Below are 19,929 nucleotides of genomic sequence, written 5' to 3' on the forward strand. Positions count from 1 at the left end.
CACAACTTGGCCAACACATCAAAAAACACCATTTCAGCATTCATCTTAGATCCTAAACTCTGTGAGGAACATGAGGGGGATGTTTGACAACCTTGAAATGTCAGGTCAGATTACAACACCTGAGTTTCTGTAAAATTATAAAAAACAACATAAACTATAACAAGCCAAACCTGTCTAGCCTCAACTCATCTGTTCAGACAAGCCAAAAAAAACAAAAAGGGGAAAAATGACATCAGTATATCAGATCTCCACAGAGCTCTTTACCAGGAAGGATCAACTCAAGCGAAATAAAACACAAGACAAGTTCCTAGACAAGATTTTAGCTTGCAAGGATTGAGCTGTCGGTTGGAAGCGGGAGAAAAGCTGGTTTCTCTCTTTTGCCTCCGAAGCTCAGATCACAAGTTGCTTTATTTGTAGAGGAAAGGACAGGGCAAGATAAGTAAAAGGAAATTAACAAACAAGGACTTCAAACATGCTCGTCGCATAAATTATCATCAGCTACATATCTTTTGTGCTTCAGAATCTTCACTCCTGATTCTCCTGGCACCTATACCAGTCTAAGATATACTATGAGGCCATGTTATGACCTAGAACAAAGAGTGAACTGAACTGAAACTGAAGGGCCACAGGTGCATATATATCAATACACAATTCCAACATTCCATTTCCACCCGGCGGACATGATGTAATGACATGACATGACATGGTACCCGGTGGACACTGGTACACAACTCCAACAATAATCATTCTAGAGCACCTAGGGCACTCTCCTAAGAGTGTTAAATTATATTTATCTAGCTACTGACTGCAGTGGTTCTGTTATCACTCTCTTGTTAGATTTGTCTACAGCATTTGATACGGTTGACTACACTACCTGCTGTGTTGAGTCACAGGTGGGGCTAACAGGCAGTTATTTAGAAAGTCTGTGTTCTTCTTCTGTGGTCTCCTTCAAGGCTCTAACTTGGCACCTTCTTTGTTTTACTTGTGCAACCTTTCTGGCTATTCAACCGGTATTACTTGACTTTTGGATCAAAATTCCTATGAATATTTCAACATGCCCACAGTGGCGTTGGGGTTGGAGTAAGAGCAGCGATTGGTTGAGACAAGTTACCTTGTGTGTAGTCTTCATATATAAAAACAGTGACGTTTAAAAAGATAAGCGCAACTGCAACCAAAGGATCATCTGACAGTCTATACAGGTATGCATGCCATCTTGTGAAGAAAAGCACTGTTTGCAACTTTGTTATTGTAGAATGTACTTCTTTACACTTTATACTATGTTTATACATGGCTGTTATTGTATTATTAAATACAAAAAGATGGGGGGGGGGTCTTCTTTCTCTTCAGAGTAAGGTTAATTATAGCCTAATGTTAGTGTTTTCTAATTATAGCAGATTTTTTGGCGAGGAAATGGGTGTCACGTTGTGAAATGTTTTTAATATGATGGGAATCGTATTTAACATGATCACAGTTTAATAATCGCTCTGGCAAATGGCAACCTGAATATATTTATGATGAATATTACAAAGGGTGCATTACATTAACACGCTGTTTTCTAACGTAATTAGACTTTGCTCTTAAGATGGCGGCAAATGGAAAACATTGGGTGATGCTTGTAGCGGGTTCAAAGACATGGAGCAATTACCGACACCAGGTTTGTGGTTTATATTTATTGATAGACTTGCAGTGCTTTCATTTATTTATTTTTTCCAGGCTGTTAGGAAAAAACAATAATAATAATAATAATAATAATATGAATTATACATACATACATACATATATCCATACATACACCTCCATTGCAGGCTGATGTGTGTCACGCCTATCAGATCATACATCAGAACGGGATTCCTGACGAACAGATTGTGGTCATGATGTATGATGACATCGCCAATAACGATGAGTAAGAGACTTCCTGCTGATTTAAAAGAGCGTTCACATAGATCACCCATCTAAAATATGTATTAGGACGCGTATGATGGGAGAAAAAAGTGTTCTGCCAAAAAGAACTGACACACATTTTTTTCTGTTTCCACAGCAATCCTTATCCTGGGAACATCATTAATAGACCAAACGGACCGAATGTGTATCCAGGCGTCCCAAAAGATTACACCGGAGGGGTAATGTTCATTTTCTATTAATCTATTGATATTTTCTTTCTATATCTAAACACAACACTGGTTATCTTACAGGATGTTACCCCTGAAAACTTCCTGGCTGCTCTTAAAGGAGAGAGACAAAACTCTCAGAAAAAAGTCATTTCAAGGTTTGTTTTTCAGAAAACTACATGAATTATACATGACTAAAGAAGTCTTATTACAGTTCAGATACACATGAATGTATAAATGAGATTATAGGATTATATGTTTGTGTCACACAGTGGGGAAAATGACACAATATTCATCTATCTGTCAGATCATGGAAGTCCAGGCATATTTTGCTTTCCTAACAACACCGTAGGTTTTTTTACTGATCTAAGGATTGAACTAAAATATTTCAGTGCAATGATGTCAACCCCATAAACCCCAAAATACTGTTTACTCCTGAATAGTTTATTTGCAAAAACAAGTTCTTAGCTAACTTACACATTAAACATGACACAATAATAAGAAATATTTATGATCAATTAAATTATCTCTTCATCTGTTCTTTATGATAAGTTTTAAAGAATTAACATGTATTCAAATATTGTATATATCAAAAACCTTTCATTATTAGCCTATATATAAATATAAATAAATGAACTCATTGTTTAACAGCTAAGTTTTACTTGCAGCTTCATGCCAATGATCTCATTGAAACCATCAAGGAAATGGCGAGGAACAAGAAGTTCTCCAAGGTGCATACAAGCAGTCATAAACACCAGTTAAAGATTAGTCCAGAAATGGCTTTTTCTACAGCACAAAGTAAAAGACTGTTTCCTCTTAGATCAGGTTTTAGATCTAATACCTCTCTTTTGTTTTGTGCAGATGGTGATATATATGGAATCCTGTTTTTCTGCATCAATGTTTACCCAACTCCCAGATAACATTCATGGTAAGAATGATTGAATTATAGTGAATGTACTGACTTACATAGCTTGGCTAATGCCCAAACATACAATCTTACCGTCTTGAGAGGGTTTTTCTCAGTTGTTCTGAGCACAGATACGCATGTTTTCTAGTGTATGCAGTGACTGCAGCGGGAGCAAATGAGAGAAGTTACGCCTGTTACTTCGATCCTGTGAGGAAGACCTATCTCGCCGATGTATTCTCAGCTCTTTGGATGTACTACACTGAAACGGTCTGTCTTTAGCATGACTTGAGTCAACAGAAAAATAGAATTATGCTAACAACTTATGCTAACAAATAATAAATAAATAAATAAATATATATGTGTGTGTGTGTGTGTGTGTGTGTGTGTGTGTGTGTGTGTGTGTGTTAATTTTTTTTTTCCAGAATGATCTCGATAAAGTAACATTCCTGAATCAGTTTAGTTATCTTCAGCAAGCGATGAATACCTCTCACCCCTGCTGTTTTGGGGACATGGTAAATTCTTGTAATTGTCACCAGCACAGTGTTCAAGACGTTCAGGTTTGCCTTCCCTCAGTATTTTTTCTAGTGTTTTTAATCTGCCTTTTCTTTAGACAGCTGGTGAGAAACCCATCAGTGAGTTCTTGAGAAACACTCCTCGGTCCATTCAGGAGTCAGCTAAAGCTCAGCAGCTTGTGTTGACTGATTTGACACAGGCCCATGAAGTGCCTTTCAAAATCTTGGAGAATCAAATCAACATAGAAACTGATGAAGACAGAAAACAAGATTTGATCAGAAAACTTGATGCTCTTCATCAGGTATGATATCTATCGAGTCTTTAGAGTACATATAATTAATGATTACTTCATGAATCATTATTTTCCAGATTAAAGCTAAAATTGAAGGAACAGTGGAAACTATCAAACGGCACTTTCCTGACTTTGCACATGAGGATGAAGATTATTCTCAGATGGATTTACATTCTTTCAAAACCGTAGCTGAACATTTCAGGACAACCTGCTTCGACTGGCACGAGGAAGAGGTGAATAACACTGCAAAGTAGATTTAAATGAGCTGATTGACTCTCATTTATTGGCTTGATTAGTGTGTGTATCTAACTCTCACACAGTTTCAGATGGCCTTGTCACACACACACGTGTTCGCTCGTCTCTGTGCTCGTGGAGTTAAAACAGAGAGGTGTGTTCATCACTACTCAGAATCATTTATATACGTTTGATCTTAAATGTCTTCTTAAATATCTAAATATGTGTTTCTGTTACAGGATCATAGAGGTCATAACAAAGGTCTCCAGTCTCTAAATAAACAACACCTTTAAGAAGAACTTAAGAAGAAATTTAGATCCATCTCATCCATCAACAAAAAAAAGAGTCAAATAAACCATGTGTCGACGTTCTATTCATGTGTGCTTACTGGTAAAAGTGCCTGAAAACCATCATGATTACAATTTTGAGCAAAAATAATTATTATCCATTTAAACATTATGCAGAACGATGAAAATCAGTCATTTAATCTCTGATATCAGCCCAGGCCTGCTTGATGGCAATTTTATTTTATTTTTTAATTAAAATTTTTATCTTATAAAACATATTGTCACAAATCAACAGATCAAAAAACTGTTTACTGGAACAGATCCAAACACACAGTCAGAGGAAAAGAACGTACAACTGAACATTATAAAGTGTTACTGAAAAATTATATATTGAATAGCTCTGTATAACATAGTTGAGAAAACACACCAATTTACACAATTAGAAAATAACATCCAATTACAAAAACAACATTTTTGACAAGTCACCAGGCCTAGATGGCCTCCCTCCTGAATTATATTTAGAGATATGGGAAAAGTTTGCTTCCCGCTACAGACCAGCATCACTCATCCCATGCAATGAAAGGTGATTCATAGCTTAATCAAAGAGGGCCACAGCAGTCTTAAAGGACGTCATGCAGCGACTGTTTCATGTACTTCATTTCACAGACTCTCTTCTGAGTTTTTTTTTTTCAGTGGATGTAGAAAAAGCCTTTGACAGGAAGTGGAAATATATGTGGGCAGTTCTGCAATGTTTTGGTTTCAGTGAACATTACATTTCTATGATCAAGATGCTTTACCACTCAATTTACACACAATTTTTACTGCAACAAAACAATAAATAAAATGATAAAACTGAAATTTATATATTTTTCTAAATTAAGTTCACTTTCAAAAAAATTATTGCCAATCCATCAATAAATAATGAACTTATCCAGATTAGTGAACACACACACACACACACACACACACACACACAAAGAGACCAATTAGGGGTCCAAGAGCACCTTAGTTGTTTTCTGCTGGCGCTGGAAATCGAGCTGGCAACCATGTTATGAATGTCTGCAATACCCTTAAAGAAGTATATTAACCTTTCATTTATAATGTCAATCAGTATAAAAGATAGACATAACAGGAGTGACTCAACTGCTGTTCATTGTGGAAGGTGAACTATCTGCGGTTTCTGTCAAACAAGGATCTAAGGGCTCTGAATAGATCAGGGTTCATAATCCTTTCGTCCATGTCCACACTCATGAAGGCTTCATCATTTGTCCAGGCATACTGAGTCCTCCACTCCTCCCGCCTTTCAGGACTTTGTCCGCGATCCAAGCAAGCAGCCAGGTGCGCCGTAGCTGTCCCTCCATTGAGCATGAGCACGAACGACGCTGCAAATAAAAGAACGCAAAAAGGAATCTCTCCAAAGGCAGCTACCAGAAATTGTGGAACAACATATGGAACAATAACACGGCTATCTATGTCCATGGTTCTCCGGGTCCAATGCTCATTAAAATAGCCCCAGGCTAGTTCTTCGGGAAACAAAGGGGACAGAATGATCCCTGGGATGTTGTGTCGGGATTGAAGCATGGAATTCCAGCGATCTGGCAAAGGGTCGGGCTCAAAACTACGCAAATTGCTAAAATTTCTATTGTCTATGCGAATGTTCCCCTGAGCTATTGAATAAGCAGCAGTGTCATCGATTCTGCAGTTCCACGGAGAGTAGAGGATGGTGTCCCGGATGGTGTAGCCGGGCACCAGGACGCCTGCTGGCATGAACTCTGCCACGATTCTGCCGTGAGCCACAAACACCAGGTCCATGTGTCCTCCTCGGCGCTTGCTCAACTCCTCAAGAATGCCCTTCTCCTGATAAAAACGAAGAACATTTGTGAATTCAATCTGGTGAGTTCTCGACTGAAGCCAGGAGACAACTGAGTTTTCTGTGCATGTTCCTATGATGTAATTCATGATTTTCTGTCCATCTTCCGTCATGCTGAGAGAATATCCACCCAAGTCCTTGACCAGCTTCTTCAGTTGCAACAGTTTGTAAATGATTTCACTGTAATGAGAGGATCATTTACCAACTTAATTAAAATTAGATATATATAAACAATCAGTAACACTTTACAAAAAGGTTCATTAGTCAACATTAGTTGAACTAAGAATAAACAATACTTTTACAGCATTTATTAATATCAGTTTATGTCATCATTTGTAATTGCATTATTAAAATCACAAGTTATGTTTGTTAACAATTGTTAATAAAACTAACATGATCTAACAAAGGTGAATAAATACTGTGTTCTTCATTGTTTGTTCATGTTAGTTAGCACATTAACTAATGTTAGCAAATGACACCTTGTTGTAAAGTGCTACCAAACAATCAAATGTAATGAGGAAAGTAGGACCGATAACATAGAAATGTAACTGACTGTATTGACCAAGGCCTGTTCACACTGTATGTGCAAGCAGCACAGAGTTTTGTAGATGTACATGAGAAGTAGCTTTTTTTTCTGGAAAAGCCTGTCATCATGTTGAATGCTAACTCTCTGCTCGTGCATGTGGTGTGAAACATGCCTTAAACAGCCCTTACATTTCAGTCACACTAATGAAAATGAAACATCATACTGCATTGCGTCCAACTGTTCCTTCAGCTTTCTTCTGCCTTCCAGTATCTCCCTGGCTGAATCCCGCAGGAACTTGCTGGCTTCGGTGACCTGATTGTCCTTCATGATTTCTTCACACGTTGCAATCAAATCATACAGAGACATGCCTAAACCAATCACACCCAGTGCCTAAAAGGACACAAAATCTCAATGTCGTTGTCTAACATGTGAGTGAAAGGAATGTTTTACACTGAATAGTGATTTGTTTCAATGTCACAGTTTTAATCACAATTCTCTGGTAATGGAACGTTAGAGAAAAGAAAGTGGATACCCTCGATCCTGCTTTAGCAGAAGCTCTCATGCCGATGGTGCAGATGTCTTTTACCATTTCTTTTGCAGATACCTTCAGGCCACTCTTTCCCAGATCCAAACAAACAAGGCCCACAGCTTTGGAAATTAAGTGTGAGGCCTTGTCCAGAGGCAGTCCACCTGATGATGCCTGACGAAAGAACGTGGCCCTGTTGAAAGATCTGAGAAGGTTTAGAGGTATCGTGGTCTTATTTCTTCTGGCCAGTGCACACATGATCTGGGATGCCAGCTCACATTCTACATCATGAGTAGAAGCTCCAGAGGCATGAGGCCCCGGCTGTCCTCCTCCACATCTGGTCCTGAGATCTTGCAGTAGCTGCTGAATGCTCCTCCCTACCTTCTCATCTTCATTAATTAAATTAACAGCAGTATGAATGGTACTGCTGGAGACACCTGCCTCTACCAGTGTGGAAGTGACGCTGACCGCAGTGCCGGCTACAGTGCCCGCTGCTGCGGCCGCCACCAGTACAGGACCGGCCAGGCCTCCTGTGAAGACGGTGGCTAGCGCTGCTGCAAATATTGAGAGCACCGATGTGGCAGCTCCCACCACCTGAGAGATGTTGCTGCCCTGATGAACTCTTTCAAGCTCTCGGGCCAGCTCTGACAACTTTTCTGCACATTGCTCTCGCTTTTCCAGCCAGCCAAAGAGCAACTCACACAACTTGGCTGCTTCCTCCATGACTTGACCAGGAACCTTTTAGCAACTTTAATTGATTAATTGGGTGGTGATTGAGTGTTAGTGATACACAGCTGCTGTTAACTAACTGAATCACTGAAAGAAAAGCAAGAACAGGAAAAAAAAAATAGATCAGATGAGCAGAAAACAACTGACTTCAGCCACAGCCTTAGATGAAATCAATGCAAGACATTAAATCTCTCAATATCTTGGAAGAATATGATTAAAAACCCGGACTGACTTTAGATGCTGATGTTTGTTTTAACCCTTGTATGATGTTCGGTTCTGAACTTCTGTCACAATCATAAATTCCTTCATCTTTGTCTCGGATGACCTTTAGTGTAATTAAACAAGCTGCATCTATAAACAAATATTAGATATTATTGGTCACCTGTTGTGTGACGTATGGAATGAAAACTATTTAGTGCTTCCTGTTTCTAGTACTGTGATATTACTACTGTGGGAACAAATAAATATCAATATTATGTTAAATTAAACAGAAAAAGGTAAGCAGACAAAAAATTCTTTGTTATTTAATCTCTGTACACTATATTTAATTACTGTAATCTTTTTTTGGTCCTGTATCTTTTTGGTACAGTCTATTGACTACACATGGCATGGTCGAGCAGCAGGTACTATGGTAAAAAACATGGTAAATGTGTGGACTTTTTACATGACCCCTTTCCCACCACAGGCACATTTCAAATGAATATCACAGACCTCTCGCCCCTTCATTGAGAACTGTGGTTGTGAACAAATTAACCCTTTTATCAAACACCTGGCTGAAAAGAGAAAGAAAAGCTTTATCTGGCCATCACTACTTATAATTAAGAATGAAAACAAAACTATTAACTCCCCACAAAATCAGACATTGTACAAAAAATTGTACAATAATGCAAAAATGTTATATTGCTTAAGAGACAGTGGGGGAAAAAAACATTGACCCTGGTGTTTAATGATGATTATGTCATTAACAACATTTATAATATTTAAAAAAGGTTAATGTTAAAATAACATGGTTGCATCAAAAAAATAAGTACATAAATAAAAAGACGAGAAAACATGCAAACCTTTGTTAAGTCTCAGTAAGCACCTGTGTAGATATCTAACAGAAATAGTCTCATTCTGGTCATGTATAAAGCTGTTTTGATTAATCCAAGTTGATGAATCAAATTTTGAGAGATTTAATGATTTAATTTACAGTGTTTAATGATGTGGCTAAAGCAAAGTCTCTTTGAGCGTTGCATTTGTTTTTCCTTCTAAAACTTTAAAAAATTGAATCAACCAAGAATTGATCTCTACCATGTTTTGGCCTAGACATCAGGGCTGTTTCGAAGTTTATTAGACGTCTTTTAATTGTATTTTTATTCTGCTAGGAATCTATGAAAAAATGTACTTACATGTTCAATGTTTCAGTAAAGCTGCCTGAAAAGATAAAGATTTGTTTTTCACTGGTGCTTCACAAACACAAAGTGTTGTCTTTTCTCAGCTTTATTTGTTCTCACAGTCTTGAACGAAGCTTCAGAGTTATCTGCACTTCAGGGTTATAACATATAACATATATATGATTTTATGGTAGGGCATATCGTGTACAGGATAAACTGGGTGATTTCACAACACAGACACAATGGGAAGCATTATCCTGTTCTTAATCATTTACAGAGGTGTAAAGTACAGGGTACAAGTACGAGTCCTGCCATATGTTTATTGCATCCTTGAACTCTGCAGCTGGTTTCATCATATATATGTATACGGGTGCAGTCGTGGCCTAATTAATAGAGTTGGACTAGTAACATGAAGGTCATGGCTTTGAATCTCAGGTCCAGCAGGGGTTGTAGGTGGAGGAAGTGAATAACCAGTGCTCTCTCTACCTTCAGTACCACGACTGAGGTGACACCCTTGAGCTAGAACCACATTCTCAGCTGTCCACTTCATGCACTGTGGACGTGGACGTGAGCACAGCACAGATTCCAGGTATATGGGTCACCATACCAAAGTCTCTTTAAGACAAGTTTTGTTGACAAGTCAGTTTTGAGCAGTGAAGGTAACGTTAGTGCTTATTTCTTCAATCACTAATGTAGATGTGGTGTTATGTTTACGAATCGAGAAGCATAAAAAATCTGTACTAAGATTACAATGATAATCAGCAATTATGTCTCCACAGGATGCAACAAATTCCTTGTTTGTAATGTTTTATTGTCATATCGCAGACGTAGCATCATTTTATAGTAAGGAGCGTAACATTTCTGTCCCATGCTTTCAGTATTCACACAGTTTCAGTAATCTTCCCTCCCTTTGCAAATATATCTGCGTTTGAACAATAGATAGATATTTTTATAGAGGGCATTTTCCATTAATCTAATTAATACCTCATTTTTTTATTTCAAATTCTTGATCTATAAATTCAATTGGCCTATTTTCAACTAAATAAACTTTTTTAAACTAAATAAAATGCCAGTAGGTGCCAGCAATGAGCTTTTAATGAGTCATTGAGTCGTTCATTCAAGTGATTCGTTCTAACAGCAGATTCATCAGTTGTTTATGCATGGACTAATGAAACTTTGATTCGACTGATTCATTCAAAACAATGAATCATCAATGAATATGAGATACGCAGTTTCTGTACTTGCTTAATGATCTGTTTATTGAACTATTAAATGGTGGAAAGGTTGTGTGAGGTTGCCTAACTAACGGTATTTTAAATATAAAAACTTTTCATTTCGATTTTTTACCTCAGCACGCCGTCTTTCCTTATGTTGCGTGTTTTGATTTCTCCTGGAGAAGAAGCGTGAGCCACAACTTTTTACTGTCTATACATAACTTGTGTATTAAATAAATTCAGTGCAGACAGACTGAAGTAGTTTAAGTCTTCGGTTCTTTTAATTGTTATGATTTTGGCTCACATTTCATAAAAACCCACCAATTCACCATCTCAAGCAAAATTAGAATACTTCATAAGACCAATAAAAAAAACAAAAAACTTTTTTTCTAAATCATCACAGACTGTGGAAACGTAACACTGGACTTCTCCACCCTTCCTCCAGACTCTTGGTTTCCAAATGAAATACAAAACTTGCTCTCATCTGAAAAAATGGCTTTTGGATCACTGGGCAACAGTCCAGCTCTTCTTCTCCTTAGCCCAGGTAAGATGCTTCGGACTTCTCGCTTAATAAGAGAGGTAACGACAACCGTGGCCAAATTCCTTGACCCTTCTGTGTGTAGGTGTCAATGATTGTCTTCTGGACAACTGTCAGATCAGCAGTCTTCCCCATGTTTGTGTAGCCTAGTGAGCCAAACTAATAGACTACTTTAAAGTCTCAAAAAACCTTTGCAGTGCTTTTGAGCTGTTTAACTGATTGGCACGTCACCATGTTCTGATTTGTTGAGATGCATATTGATGGGTTTTTGTTAAATGCGAGCCAAAATCATCACAATTAAAAGAACCGAACACTTAAACTACTTAAGTCTGAGTACATTGAATTTATTTAATACACAAGTTGAATTACTGAAATAAATTAACTTTTCCACAACATTTAAGTTTATTGAGATGCACCGGTATAGACACTGAATAGAGAGCTTTATTTTCTTATTTTATGGGATGTGAATTACACATCTGCATTTGGTCTTATAGCACCAAGCATCTTTAAAATGACAGAAATCATTTATATGTGGTCCTACTGGAAAAAAACAGAAGCTGGGAAAAGTGTATCAGGAAACACAATACTGGGACAAAGAAAAGCTAGAGATCAGTCAGCAGTGAAGTTGCTGTTCAATCTGGATCAGTTGGTGACTTCCCAGTCACTGTTTATAACACCCCCGAAGCCCTGAGGAACACCCTAAACCCTGTGGTCACCACCACCCTCCTAAACCCTGTGGTCACCACCACCCTCCTAAACCCTGTGGTCACCACCACCCTCCTAAACCCTGTGGTCACCACCACCCTCCTAAACCCTGTGGTCACCACCACCCTCCTAAACCCTGTGGTCACCACCACCCTCCTAAACCCTGTGGTCACCACCACCCTCCTAAACACTGTGGTCACCACCACCCTCCTAAACACTGTGGTCACCACCACCCTCCTAAACCCTGTGGTCACCACCACCCTCCTAAACCCTGTGGTCACCACCACCCCCCTAAACCCTGTGGTCACCACCCTCCTAAACCCTGTGGTCACCACCACCCTCCTAAACCCTGTGGTCACCACCCTCCTAAACCCTGTGGTCACCACCACCCTCCTAAACCCTGTGGTCACCACCCTCCTAAACCCTGTGGTCACCACCCCCCTAAACCCAATTCACTGGACACTTCAGGGAGGTATTCGGCCAAACAGCTACTCCTTTATCTGTGCATGACGAACCGTTTAAACTCCAGCTGGCAGACTCCTCCATCCACGACTACAGTCTACGGTCTACGCTCGCGGCTAGCAGCTCCTATCCATCTATCCCGTCGTGCTTGGAAGGCCCTGGGAAAACTATTACATATTAAACTGAATAATGATAACAAAATGATTCATTAAAAGGAAATGTTCATGTTGTTTAGTTGCTTTGATTACTCAACTATCAATATAACAAACTACTCTGTAATATATTTCAGACATGTTTTTTTTTTATGAGCGGTTAGAGAAGGGAAATGAGTGAAGGTCTTCCCGCATGAATGGCAGCGATACGGCTTCTCTCCCGTGTGGATCCTCTCGTGGATCCTCAGATATTCGGAGCGCTTGAAGCTCTTGTCACAGTGTGAACACTTGTAAGGCGTTTCTCTCGTGTGGACCGTCCCGTGCACTTTCAGCGCTCCTTCTGTAAAAAAAGCTTTCCCGCATTCAGAGCAAACGTGATCCTTCACACCGCTGTGTCTTTTCTGGTGTAATTTCAGAGTTCCCATCTGACTAAAACTCTTTCCACACAGAGAACACACATAAGGCTTCTCCTTGGTGTGAACCTTCAGGTGATCCTTCAGGAAATCTGGCCTAAAAAACCTCTTGTCGCACTGATCACAGCTATACAGTCTTTCTCTGGAATGAGAAAGCAGATGTACCTTAAAAACGCCTGATTTTCCGAAACTCTTGCCGCACTGGTCACACGTGTATGGCTTCTCTCCGGTGTGGATCTTCATGTGTTCTTTAAGGCCTCCTTTCTGTGTGTAGCTCTTCCCACACTGAGCACACGTGTGCCGTTTCTCTCCCGTGTGGATGGTCATGTGCTTGTTGAGGGTTGTTCTGTGTATGAAGCTCTTCCCGCACTGATCACATGTGTGTGGTTTCTCTCCGCTGTGGATTTTTCTGTGTATGCTCAGGTTTCCTTTATGTGCGAAACTCTTCCCGCACTGATCACACGTGTAAGGTTTCTCTCCGGTGTGGACTTTCATGTGAACTTTAAGGTTTCCTTTTTGCGTGAAACTCTTCCCACATTGATCGCATTCGTGTGGCTTTTCTCCGGTGTGGGTCCTCATGTGTTTCTTAAGGTTTCCTCTGTATGGGAATCTCGTCCCACATTGATCACATTCGTAGGAGCTTCCCAGAGAGTGGCTTTTCTTCTGTCCATCAAGGTTTTGTTTTTCTGGGAGACTCTCCGCAGTGTGAATTCTCATGGGTTCAGTAAGGTTCATTGTGGAAATCTTCTGGCACTCATCACATGCACATGGCTTCCCTCCACACTTAAGTGTTACGTCAAGGTCAAGATATCGTTTGCACGAGAAACTCTTTGACTCTGAGAGCAAGAGAAACATATAATTGTCCTCGGTCTCTTTTATCAGGCCTAAAATGAAAGTCAAAGTAAAAAAAGTGTAAATCATTAAAACATTACTAAAGTAAATGTGAAAGAATAAATGTAAAAGAATAACAACATGTCAGTCCTCACTTAATAGGAGAAATATTAACATTCTGAAGTATTAAACATTAGATTGCACAAAGGTAACATTTTTACAATAACATTTTAGAATAACTATGTATTTCATATATTTTAAATCAGGTCAAATGTTTAACATTTTATTAATTTAAATACATTTAAAATGTTTCAGATAATATTTCATAAGAAAACTGAGTTATAGGCTCCACACAGTGTCCAATTCATGAATAGTTACCTGAATATTATTTTCTTTTTTTGGCTGTTGTGGTTGTTTTAATGAGATAAAAAATACCAATCAATTACCAACCTAGAACATTAATTTACTATATATATAACATTCTTGAATCGGGAAGCATTTACTTTATTCATACTTGATTCATTCAAAGATTATTTTCCTTGCTCCTTTTACAGATAAGGATTTTTTTTCAGGAAACACGTGTGTCTCAAGTCATTTAAAGTCAATGAATCCCGACTGAAGAAGAAGGTGATGGTCTTTGAACACTGATTCTTTATGTATTTGATTTTGAAACATCTTTAGTATGAAAACTTAGTAAAGAATTAGATGTTTAATATCTGTTTCTGGATCATTTGTATTTTCATTTCAATTTTCTCTAATTGACTTCATCTTCTTCACTTTTTCTGGGAAGATTTCAGCATTTATTGGTAAAGCGCCTTGAAAACACTAAACTGGAGGTGAATAGCTGTAAAAATTAAAAAATTATCAATTCAATGCTTTCATCGTCTAATTGAGTCAATCAAGCCCTTTTATGTCAAAACAGATCATGTTAAATGTGTATTAACCAACAGACACAAACATAAATACAAAGAGACTATGAGAAATAGTTTGAAAACAAATCATGTTAGACTCCCATTAATTCCCCTCAAAGATCATACTTTGACTTTTGATCAAGTAACATTCAAAAACAATGCCATTATTGCTCGAAATCGAAGTAATTAAGTAAAAAGGCGCACAAAACTTAGATTTATAGAGTTATTAGATTTATTTAGTATTAAGGTTTCTCTCGTTGTTGTCTGTTAAGCTGTATGTAGATTAAAGTCAGCTGCCGCATAAACAGCGCTGAGAAAGACTGAACACGACACAGACCGTCTCCCTCACTCCGCTGCTTTAACTAACTGTGTGTTTTTATTAATCGTGTATTTCTGAAGCTCGTGAACTAACAGTCTTACCTCAGCAGCGGACTGATGACGCTCGCTCTGACGTCATCATCCTGTTCCGCGTCAGGTCGTACCGCCCCCTACTGACGAGCACGTGCGTCCTTTTATTTACCCTGTTATCATTTCAGTCTGGTTCATGAGGTTTTTTTTAAATTATTGAACCGTATTAAATTATTTCTTTGTTTAGTGGATCTGTCTTTTATATGGACAGTGGTTTTATACTAGCTGACATTTTATATAAAGTAGTTGCTCGTCGATGGCAAATTTGTGATTAACAGTGATATTAACAGCAAGAATCTGGACAATTGGACAATAAATAATATAAATATTAATAATATTACTGACCAAATCCTTACTGCATTTAAACATGAAAGGAATGTTAAGTTTAGGTTCTTTGTATAGGAAGCTGTTTTATGCTTTCACTATAGTAAAAAATATCTATAAAAAATTAAATCCTATTCTGACATGAAATGTCTTCACTCTACTTTATTCTCTTTCATATTGTCTAAAATGAAAATATATTTAATACTGAGGAACGTGAAGAGAAAGGGCATAGACCGGACGACAACTACTGAACTGAAGAGAACTTATAAAGAGTAACTAATGAGCGTAATTAATAAAACACTCCTGAACCAAATGAACACAAGACAGAAACTACTGCACACACACACACACACACACACACACACACACACACACACACACACACACAGAGCACACGGGCATGGAGCACATGTAAAGTGTGTATTTGATAGCTCCTTAATGTCTTGATAAAGGTGTGGGAAAGGGAATATACATGGAAAGTGTCTGAATCAGCTCTAGCTTGGGCTCATCCCTGCTTCTTGAACACCGTTTCCTTCCCAGTTTCTTACCCAGTTATTTCATTTATTATTCATTTGCATTATTATTTTAAATACATTGCCAAACCCATCTCTATCAGAATCAGGCAGTATGTTAGCAAGCTTCCAGTACATGTTGATTTATATAAAAAAAGAAGAAGAATTAATAGAAATGATATGTCTGTGTGTACTGTGTCGAAGGAAATCACTCAGTAATCCACAAGCAGGTAAACACACACACACACACACACACACACACACACACACACACACACACACACACACACACACACACACACACACACACACACACACACACACACTGGTAAAGACACACCTGGACATAATCACACAACATGTGGAAAACATTCCCACATGAAAAAAAGAAATAGGCCTTCTATAATGTTTTTAACCATACTATATAAAGTTATTATGATACAGTATACAACATCTACAATACTTTGTATGCTACAGCATAATAATAACTGACTATTAAATACTGTGTATTGTAGCTAAAAACGTTTTAATTTGTTTATATAATCTATTTGCTGTATTACCACAGGATCTGTCAGGATCATCACAACAATTAGTGTGGTTCAAAACACTATAGCTTTTATTATAAATTGGTCTAGTGTAGTATTTCTTTATAGCCGACGGCAAGTCGCTTATCAACATGGATGTTCGTTTATGGAAAGGATTGTGAATTTCTGATATAAAGCTGGAATATTAAGAAGTACACGTCTAATATAGACAATGTGTTTAGGCTATATTGTAGAATAGTGTTGTGTTCACTGCTGTGTCAGATACTTTCACATTCAATCATGGATTGCTTTATGAGAGGCGACAAGTCTTATGAAAATATCAATTGGATTAATGACTAAATACAAGCACTCCACACTTTATTATGAGAACACATATACAGAACCTTATTTAAAACTAGCCTATGCAATTATTTCTAGCCTACAAATTGGTATTAATTATTCATTATTGACTATTTTTGTCAGGATGTGTAATCTGCCATGCCTTATTTTAACCACCTGATGGCGCCAATCTTCCTCAGCTGATTAGGTTTATTAGTCCCAGCCCTGTCTAGTTAGCTTCTCTATTTAAGTGGCTCTCTCTTTTTGTTGTTCATGGTTATATCTTGGTTATTTTCGCTTGCTGGTGCCCTTTCGGTTTATGTATAAGTTCTCTTGAAACCTCTCTTTTTCTTTGAGTTTTTGTCTTCTCTTCAATCAATCAATCATTTTTATTTATATAGCGCTTTTAACAACACAGGTTGCATCAAAGCACTGTATTTTGAGAGAATTTATTTTGCCTTTTGGGGTACTTTTCAGTTTGAACTGTTATTGTTGCCCCGGTAATGAAGGATGTTCTTGTTGACCTCTTGGTGTCTTGTATTTGGGCCCAGCACTTCTCTGGGTCTGGTGGGAGATTCTTTAAATCCGGCTCTAGAGACCCACGTTCAAGTCCTGGTTCTGACACGTCTACTATTTAAATGACTTTTAAGATCTGAATGTGTAACTCATTGAGCTTTCAGTGCTTTACATGAAGTTTTCTGCGATTCGAAACAGATCATCATTTTGCAATTCGTTAAGTCGAAAAGCTTATTTCATTCTCAAACGTCTTCATCTCAGGTGTTCATCACATCATGTACGGTAGCCTGCTCTGATGTTTAATGTTCACAAATAGACTTAAACTGATTTAACTGAAATATTATCGAAATGATTGATTGTGGTCAGAGGTGAAGTTTAATCAGTAATTATGAATGTTAAAAATGACAGTTATTATCAGGATTTAAGGTGTGTTAGCACAATCGTTTTAAATATCGTGTTCCCGGACAGATCTGCTCATGTGGGGTCAAATTAACTTTAACAGAAAAAGAAAGCCGTGATCTTGATGTGAAGGAGGTGAATCCATCAGATGCTCTAGTTCTGATATCACACTCCTTCTCAAATCCTCTTCAGAAACTGATTCAAACACGTATCAAATGCAGTCTAAACATCATCTGCTCGTGAATAATGTCACTATTAATGATTTAGGAGATTATTTCTGTACCAATATAAACAGAAACTGCACAATTCATCAGCGGCACCAGACTATTTCAGCCACTGCTTCATATTAATGTCATAGTGTATAATATACTACATATAATGTAGTGTCCTGATATGAAGGAATATGAACTCTTTCTTTATGGTCATTTTAAATACAGTGTTAAGACCAATGTGTGCTTGCCGTTAGACCACAGGAAGGAGAACAGACAGCAAACACCAACAACTACACACTCTTTTAATAAAACCATATACAGTAAAAATGTTCAATGTGTTACTGTGAAAGTAGTTTTCAGTGTATAAAATGACAGATTTGTAAAGGTAAATAAACATTTATAAATGAACATTCTCACAGCTTTTTGCACCTATTTTATATTTCTTTGTACAAAGTATTAATGTTGCATAGAATCAAATGCAAATATATATACATATACACAGTATATTTTGCTTTATGAATAAAACTGTTTATTTGAAATGGAAATCTTTTTTAACATTAGAACACATTTCCCGACCGTTTTGGTAAACCTGCTGAATAAAAATGCTAACTTTTGAAAAGTAGTATATAGAAGTTTAAAATCAGGTTAAGATTTTAAATACATAGCAACAACAACCACATTAAAAGTAGACTATAACAGGCCATTATATGATCAACATACACTAAAACAATGTACTTTTACTGTTGAACTCACCACTTTAACCAGTTTCCAAAGAACAAAAGCATGTTGATTCTGGAAGTCATTTTCATGGGCGGTGGAGAATATTTCAAAGCTCTTTGATCTTATGAGGCCATTTTCTACTTACCATCCCCAGATGCTTTCACACACGAACACTTCTCACACATACTGTACACACAAGGGCTTAGAGTGGAGAGATTTGCAAAGGAGTCATAAAACAAACAATATTTACTCAGGGATGTTCTCAGGAAAGAGCAGAAGAGATTGTTCTTGAAGGGGAAGGAAACATATGAAGGGAACATCCTGGGGAAACTTCCTCTGGACGTGGAGCACCTGCTGCTGTCAGAACAAACATTCATTTTGTACATTTGACTATCAAGAGTCCAAATATAATAGTAATACAATGCTCTAGGGACTATTAGATCTACATGCCTAGTGAAAGCAGGAGAAGTCAGTTCATCTTTGCACTGAATTTCACTCAAAACAGTGCGTTAGCTTGTCCGTTTACAGTATTAGCTTTCCAAGCATACCTAGCGTTTAGCGCTGGCGCTCGTCTCTGAAGAAGGCTGAAAAAAATATAATACAGTTATATGTAGATGAAAACCAAACAAACTCATAACTTTCTGTTTGGTTATACTGTGTTAAAGCTACATGCTAACACTAGCACAGGCTACAAAATAAAACTTAAGTGTGGACTTAACAGAAGAACAATATAGTTCTTGTGATCGTAGCCTTTGTTGTCGTGCTAACGTTAGCATTCGCTGATTGCAGCTAGTCGGGATATAGCTTTTAAGCTATAAACACAATGCTAATTGTCCACAGTCCTTCACACAGTCCTTCTCTTCATCAAAAGTCTGCTGTTTCACCTCCGTCTAGAAGCTCGTTTGGTGGATTTTGTCGTCTAACTCTCGCTTTGCGATTTTCAGACACTTGCTTCCACTTTAGCGTGCGAAGTTTCTGCTGTCGCCGTTTTTCGCGGTACCAGAGATGTTCACAGTACTCGTCGGCCGTTAGCCCGCTAACTCCCATTAGATGGAGTTCCTTGTAGCTCCGCGGCGATGCTGCATAATTTCCAGGATGTGTGTTTTGCGCTTTTGACATGTGGTTCTGGGGGATGACGTGGAGCTCGTAGCGTGCTAGCGTGCGGGAGAACGAGTGTTCGTAGGCTACGCAGAGGTACAGGCCAGCGTTAGCGGATGCTAAGTGCTGGAGGAGCAGCCCGCGTTGCATGTGGATGAGGTTTTCTTCACCTGGAAACAACTGAGAGATATAAAAAGTTTGAGACAGAATAGAAGTGAATGCTTTATCCACTTCTTTTCTGTTTTTTGGGATTAAATCTCTTAAACTGGATGTGTTTGACAGA

General features: G+C 38.1%; 4 protein-coding genes across 6 annotated transcripts in view; 1 reads left to right on the plus strand and 3 right to left on the minus strand.

Moving 5' to 3' along the window:
* Positions 1–1,045: 1,045 nt before the first annotated feature.
* Positions 1,046–4,425, plus strand: LOC122328055 (legumain-like). 2 transcript variants are annotated; one of them, XM_043223756.1, is made up of 14 exons: positions 1,046–1,199; positions 1,569–1,654; positions 1,806–1,903; positions 2,039–2,120; positions 2,193–2,266; positions 2,381–2,456; positions 2,777–2,839; positions 2,970–3,036; positions 3,164–3,282; positions 3,438–3,527; positions 3,626–3,829; positions 3,898–4,053; positions 4,141–4,208; positions 4,294–4,425. In XM_043223756.1, exons 2-14 carry the CDS (start codon positions 1,583–1,585, stop codon positions 4,328–4,330), a joined length of 1,206 nt encoding a protein of 401 aa, XP_043079691.1. In that variant the 5' UTR covers positions 1,046–1,199; positions 1,569–1,582; the 3' UTR covers positions 4,331–4,425. The 2 variants fall into 2 exon arrangements, with proteins under 2 accessions (XP_043079691.1, XP_043079692.1); XM_043223757.1 differs by having other exon boundaries at positions 4,147–4,208.
* A 204-nt stretch (positions 4,426–4,629) lies between these two features.
* LOC122328054 lies at positions 4,630–10,872 on the minus strand. Of its 2 annotated transcripts, XM_043223755.1 has the most exons (5): positions 9,384–10,872; positions 8,225–8,343; positions 7,270–8,079; positions 6,961–7,127; positions 4,630–6,391 (listed from the first exon to the last, which is right to left on the minus strand). In XM_043223755.1, the coding sequence occupies exons 3-5, from the start codon at positions 7,984–7,986 to the stop codon at positions 5,509–5,511; spliced, it is 1,767 nt and encodes a 588-aa protein (XP_043079690.1). In that variant the 5' UTR covers positions 7,987–8,079; positions 8,225–8,343; positions 9,384–10,872; the 3' UTR covers positions 4,630–5,508. The 2 variants fall into 2 exon arrangements, with proteins under 2 accessions (XP_043079690.1, XP_043079689.1); XM_043223754.1 differs by lacking the exon at positions 8,225–8,343.
* A 671-nt stretch (positions 10,873–11,543) lies between these two features.
* On the minus strand, positions 11,544–15,073 carry LOC122327644 (gastrula zinc finger protein XlCGF8.2DB-like). The gene is made up of 2 exons (XM_043223104.1): positions 15,015–15,073; positions 11,544–13,736 (listed from the first exon to the last, which is right to left on the minus strand). The coding sequence occupies exon 2, from the start codon at positions 13,705–13,707 to the stop codon at positions 12,556–12,558; it is 1,152 nt and encodes a 383-aa protein (XP_043079039.1). The 5' UTR covers positions 13,708–13,736; positions 15,015–15,073; the 3' UTR covers positions 11,544–12,555.
* A 3,037-nt stretch (positions 15,074–18,110) lies between these two features.
* si:dkey-49n23.1 (semaphorin-3D) overlaps positions 18,111–19,929 on the minus strand; it is a 42,193-nt gene continuing 40,374 nt past the window's right edge. The window contains exon 18 of the mRNA XM_043223103.1: positions 18,111–19,826. Coding sequence (XP_043079038.1) covers positions 19,413–19,826 — 414 coding nt within the window. The 3' untranslated portion in view covers positions 18,111–19,412. The remainder of the gene's footprint in view (positions 19,827–19,929) is intronic.

This window comes from Puntigrus tetrazona, chromosome 22, assembly GCF_018831695.1.
Source record: "Puntigrus tetrazona isolate hp1 chromosome 22, ASM1883169v1, whole genome shotgun sequence".
Lineage (NCBI taxonomy): Eukaryota > Metazoa > Chordata > Actinopteri > Cypriniformes > Cyprinidae > Puntigrus > Puntigrus tetrazona.

Bases quoted from the DNA above. Each gene is read 5' to 3' on its own strand.
- LOC122327644 (XM_043223104.1), bottom strand. From the start codon at position 13,707: ATGTTTCTCTTGCTCTCAGAGTCAAAGAGTTTCTCGTGCAAACGATAT.
- LOC122328055 (XM_043223756.1), top strand. From the start codon at position 1,583: ATGGCGGCAAATGGAAAACATTGGGTGATGCTTGTAGCGGGTTCAAAG. The intron at 2,840-2,969 runs GTGCATACAAGC...TGTTTTGTGCAG, and splicing joins GGAACAAGAAGTTCTCCAAG to ATGGTGATATATATGGAATC. The intron at 3,283-3,437 runs GTCTGTCTTTAG...TTTTTTTTCCAG, and splicing joins GGATGTACTACACTGAAACG to AATGATCTCGATAAAGTAAC.
- LOC122328054 (XM_043223754.1), bottom strand. From the start codon at position 7,986: ATGGAGGAAGCAGCCAAGTTGTGTGAGTTGCTCTTTGGCTGGCTGGAA. The intron at 7,128-7,269 runs GTATCCACTTTC...GTGTCCTTTTAG, and splicing joins CTGCTAAAGCAGGATCGAGG to GCACTGGGTGTGATTGGTTT. The intron at 6,392-6,960 runs GTATGATGTTTC...CTCTCATTACAG, and splicing joins GAACAGTTGGACGCAATGCA to TGAAATCATTTACAAACTGT.